Source organism: Quercus suber, unplaced genomic scaffold (genome assembly GCF_002906115.3).
Source record: "Quercus suber isolate HL8 unplaced genomic scaffold, Cork oak 2.0 scaffold_166, whole genome shotgun sequence".
Classification (NCBI taxonomy): Eukaryota; Viridiplantae; Streptophyta; class Magnoliopsida; order Fagales; family Fagaceae; genus Quercus; species Quercus suber.
In genome coordinates, this window is record NW_027069627.1 from 1,087,350 (window position 1) to 1,092,619 (window position 5,270).

General features: G+C 38.9%; 1 protein-coding gene across 1 annotated transcript; it reads right to left on the minus strand.

Moving 5' to 3' along the window:
• Positions 1-217: 217 nt before the first annotated feature.
• On the minus strand, positions 218-772 carry LOC112035405 (uncharacterized). Its single transcript, XM_024068237.1, has one exon. The coding sequence runs from the start codon at positions 770-772 to the stop codon at positions 218-220; it is 555 nt and encodes a 184-aa protein (XP_023924005.1).
• Between the last annotated feature and the right edge of the window lie 4,498 nt (positions 773-5,270).

Here is a 5,270-nt window from a genome sequence, read left to right on the forward strand (position 1 = left end):
TCTGCACGGGTAGTCTAATTTGGCCATTCGGGGTGACAATCTTTCCATCAAAACTCACAAAGGGTGAATTGTAAGGCGTTAGGTCCTTGGGTTTTAAGTTTAGCCCCTTATATAAGTCGGGGTACATTATCTCGACACCACTGCCTTGGTCCACCATCACCCTCTTCACATCATATCCCCCAATTCTGAGGGTAACCATCAAAGCATCATCATAAGGCTAGATGGTTTCGATTTTATCCTCATCCGAGAAGCCCAATACTAGTTGAATTTTCATTCTAGCCCTCTTCGGCTCTTGATTAGCATCCTCAACAGATAGCCGAGCCACAAACATTACTCTAGACGGGCAGGACCCAGTTTTTTCTAGTGCAGTGAAGGTGACATTTATCGTTCCTAATGGGGGTTTAGAAGAATCATCTCTCCGAGATTCTGAGTTTGCCTGACCCCCCTGACCATTGGAGTGATGTAAGAGTTGTTTTAACTTACCTTCATGGACAAGATGGTTCAGGTGGTCCCACAGACTCCTACACTCTTCTGTAGTATGTCCATGATCTTGATGGTATTGGCAATAGAGGTTGTGGTTGCGCCTTGCGGGGTTTCTCACAATTTTATTTGGCCATTTAAAGAATGACTCATTCTTGATCTTCTCTAGAACTTGATGCACCGGCTCTTGGAACATGGCATTGACTGCCTGAAGATTCACCGATCCTGATTGTCCAACAAAATCTCTCTGTGGTCTGTTGTTACTGTACCGATCAAACCTGAAATCCCTCATCTCCTAAGGGATAACCTTATCCTTTCCTTTCTCTTGCTGCTGATCTTCCTAAACTCTTTTATACTTATCAATCTTGTCCATCAGTTGGCGCACACTAGTGACAGGTTTGCCACTCAGAGATTTCCTTAAACCGTGCTCAGCTAGAAGGCCAAGCTTGAAAGTAATGATAGCCACCTTGTCAAAGTCACCATCCATCTCGTTGAACATCTCCCAGTACTTATCCGAATATGTTTTCAGGGTCTCGCCCTTTCGCATGTTTAAGGATAGTAGGGAAGCCAAATGCCGAGGAACCCTGCGACAGGTGACAAAACAGGAACCAAATGCGTAGGTGAGCTCTTTGAAGGAACTTATAGAATCTGCTCTCAGGCTGTCGAACCATCTCATTGCGACTAGTCCTAGACTGTATGGGAAAACCTTGCACATCAAGGCTTTGTCCTCGGAATGGATAGCCATCCTCTGGTTAAAATGGCTCATGTGCTCCACAGGGTCTGTTCGACCATTGTAGATGGTGAACGTTGGCTGATGAAAGCACCGAGGAAGTTTTGCCTCTTCAATTTTACGCGTGAAAGGCGACTTGGAGATTTGGATCAGGGCCTTACTTATAGCGTCACTTCCCACACCTCTACGTGACAAGCTTCGAAACCGCCGCTCACGATGATGCTCCTCTTCATAGGAGAAGGACTCACTAGGCGGGGTTCGAGACCTCTACCTATAATTAATGTCCATTTCATCATCAAAAGAAATATCAGAGTTTGGAGAAGCTTGCTTCCCTTTTGCATAGTGTAACTCTCCCTTTAACTGGTCGATCTCCAGTTGCATGCTCTTGTTGTTCTTTGCATGGGAGACATGGTTCCCCCTTCGAGGTTGACTCCTGTTAGTGTGTGTGGTGTGGACACTTTCTTCACGGTCACTTTTCTGCTCAAGGTTAAGAAAAGGGTCGCCGTGTTGGGATCCCCTTGACTCTGCTTGTTGTGGATTCGGTTCTGCCATGGTTAACCATTGCCTTCACTATCACACAAGCTCTTCCCACAGACGGCAACAAATTGTGTCCCTACAATTGGGTTAAAGAACTAGGCCTTAGTGAATTTAATAACGGCTAGTATGGGTTCAGAAGATGATCAAGTAAAAACATGACACATAAGACTGGGTAAATTCACTATTCGAGGAGACAATTCTAAGTATAAATCAATATAACTATTTACAAATACAACTTTGATTGCTACAGTATTTCTTCTCCCTTTTTCTTCAATCACCTTCTTATAGGAGGTTTTTCACATTATATAGTTCCTTTCAGACCATCTTGATCCTACACTTGTTAATCATCTAAGCCTTCACTTGAGTGCATGTCCCATTAGACATCCTCTTTGGCTTTTTGTGAGTTGTGGTGGCTGAGACTGCACTGTTCAGGGGTCTTCTCCACATAAATACAGCCAGAAAAGTAGCTACAGTGCATTTAATGCGGTGGTAGTAGCTTTTCCTTTAGATATTTCTGAGTTCTTATCACTCCTATACATGCATGAAGCTCATCCTTATCATAGAAACCTTCTGGAAGGTCACCTAGATTGCTGGAATACAGATTTGAACGGTATTCATCACATCCGAGGAGTAGTTCCCCCTCGGGCTAGCCTCCATCCGCTCTTTCCTTATGTGACTCTAAACTTGGGATCTCTCTCAATTATTTACCCCTTCTCGGACATGCCCACATCCTCAGATAAGGCTCAAGACCCAATATACAAATTTGGGCCTTTATCCCTATATTAGCCCCTAAAAACCCCACTTTTTCTCCTCGGATGTTCTTACTTGATCATCTTCTGAACCCATACTAGCCGTTATTAAATTCATGAAGGTTGTTGCTTTCCTCTCAACTCTCTATACATTCGCTGCCTCCACCCTAAGCCAATCCCTTCATGAATTAGAGTCCCAATTTGTACGTTGCTTCATCCTGTATCTCCAAGGTGGCTTCGTAGTATACTTCAATATGAGCTATATTTCCATGCTATACGTTCAGGGAAATTAAAATTTTTTTAATGTATTAAATTCATATTTTGTAGATTTTATTTTTAAGTTGGATAAAAAAGAGCTACATATATTGTAAGGGTGTCAAATGGGTGGTTTAGGGTGGGCATTGGGTTGGGTACATAAAACCCATTTACCCATTTATTTCCCATCTTTAGGTTTAGGGGGGTATTTTGGTAATTTTTAGATTCAGTGGGTGTTTTGCTCATTGTTTAGGTTTAGGGGGTTTTTTGGTCAATTTTTAGGTTTCAGAGTTAGTTTGCTCGTTTTAGATTTTGAGGGTATTTCATTCATTTTTAGGTTTAGCTGGTATTCGGTTTTGGGGATATTTCGGTTAGTTTTTAGGTTTAGGGGTATTTTGGTAATTGACTACGTTTTAGTGGGGTATTTTGGTTAATTTTTATATTTTGGGGGTAATTTGGTAAATTTTAGTGGTTTTGGGGTACTTTAGAGGTGGTTGATTTGTAATTATTATAGTTGGATCATAACTAGATCTAATTGGGTACCTAGTCAAAACTCAATAAACATTAAAGTTAATTAGGTTTAATTGGGTTAATGTCCATTTAATCCAATTAATTGGGTGGGCAAATGGATGCAGTCTGATTTTGCCTCCCCTAAGTTGAATTTTTTATTTTTAACGACTTTTTTCTTCAAAAATTTATGTTTCATAATTTTTTTTTAAATTTTTTATGCTGCTATATGTCTTTTTCCTCCTTCAGCGAAAAAAAAAAAAAAAAAATTGCCTACAGTGGCGTTTGTCAAACACCACTCTAGGCCCTACAGCGACAAGGCCCTATAGTGGCGTTTGTTAAACACTGCTATAGGGTCTTGTAAGACCAGGATCTATAGTGGCGTTTGTAAAAATGCTGCTATAGGCCCTCAAAAACGCTACTAAAACCCATTGTTTTAAAATGCCACTATAGGACTCCTACCCTATAGTGGCGTTTTTGGAAAATGCCACTAAAAAAAAAAAGGCCACTATAGGCCCAGTTTTTTGGTAGTGAGTATACGGAAATAAATATGAAGGAATATCTTAGTCTATCGCAAGCAATGCCAAGCAAGTATATATAAGAGGGCAAGTATTAGAAACCTGTCTTAGGCTCTTAGCTAGCGACAAGCAACTCATTCTCCTCCTTTGGCGGAAACAAATAATGAGGTGCATGCATGCAGTAAGTCAAGCCCCAAGGATTCATGCTAGCAAGTGTGAAAAGGTAGCAACTATAATAACTTGCAAAAAACAGCTTACACAACTTGAGGAAAATAGATGTTAGCTCCAAGAAATAAGCGAAAGGGGGATTAATAAGTTGAAGGAGAAAGGGACACACTTCTATTTGTGTAATTGAGAACTCAAAAACATGGTTTGCACCTCTACTGAATGTAACTTAATTTCCCAAGATGTATAAGTGCTTCAATGTTTTTCAAATGTGTTTGTATTGTATGTGTGTTGTGGTTTCTAGTCTAGAGTTAATTTTAGCCCCCCTCCCTCCTCACATTTCGAGTCCTTTCTAATTTATGGTGATGTTTAAATCGAGTAAAGACCTATTGAATGAGGGCAATATCAGTTGTGGCCATTGAGTTTTAACTTTCCTTGTTATTAAGCATGTTGGTCCCAATCTAGTCTTGTGTCAATTAAGAAAACCAATTAACTATTTTAATCAATCACCAAAAGATATTATCACCAACATAAACAAGCCAAAATATCAATCACATGCAAGAACTCATAAATTTAAGTGGAAAACTCTTTCTCCTTGAAGAAAGAAACCACAAGACAAACTCCGAAAAAACTAACTATTATAAAATCAATTACAATATGTTTCTCAAGAAATCTCAAACTTATCTCCCTTGTGTATGTCTAAGGATTAAAGAAAAAATCTCTATGTTTTTCTTTACTCTCACACACACTCATTGCACTCACTGTGGTTCTTTTTTTTTTTTTTTTTTTTTTTTTTTTTTTTTTTTTTTTTTTTTTTTTTTTTTTTTTTTTTTCACACAATGTTTTGCTCTCCACTATCCTCACACTGTGGCAACACATTTTTTTCTTTTCTTTACTTCACAGCATGAATCAAAGCCTCACAATTTTTCCTTGATTTGTGCATTTTACAAAAGCTTTGTAGAGAAAACTCAAACCTTGTTGTTTCTCTTCTTGGGGTAACTCCGAAGCAAAAATCTCATTTTTCTCTTTTGGTTTCACGCCCAATTCTATTATTTTTCTCTTCTTTTCACAGGGGAGGACCATTGGGCCAAAACCATCAAATTCTTTGCAAAATTGTCTATTTATAAGACTTCAAATCAAATTCTTTGATACACAAGGAATTCATTACTTCTTTGACATGGAATAATATTTCCTTCCACACCAAGGAAATTCAAGAAAGTAACCATTTTTTTTTCATTGATAAGAAAATCCAATTAACTTTCCAAGTCACAATAGAAATTTGAGACAATTTTCCACCATAGTAGTATTCCTCCTTAAAGGGAGGCATTG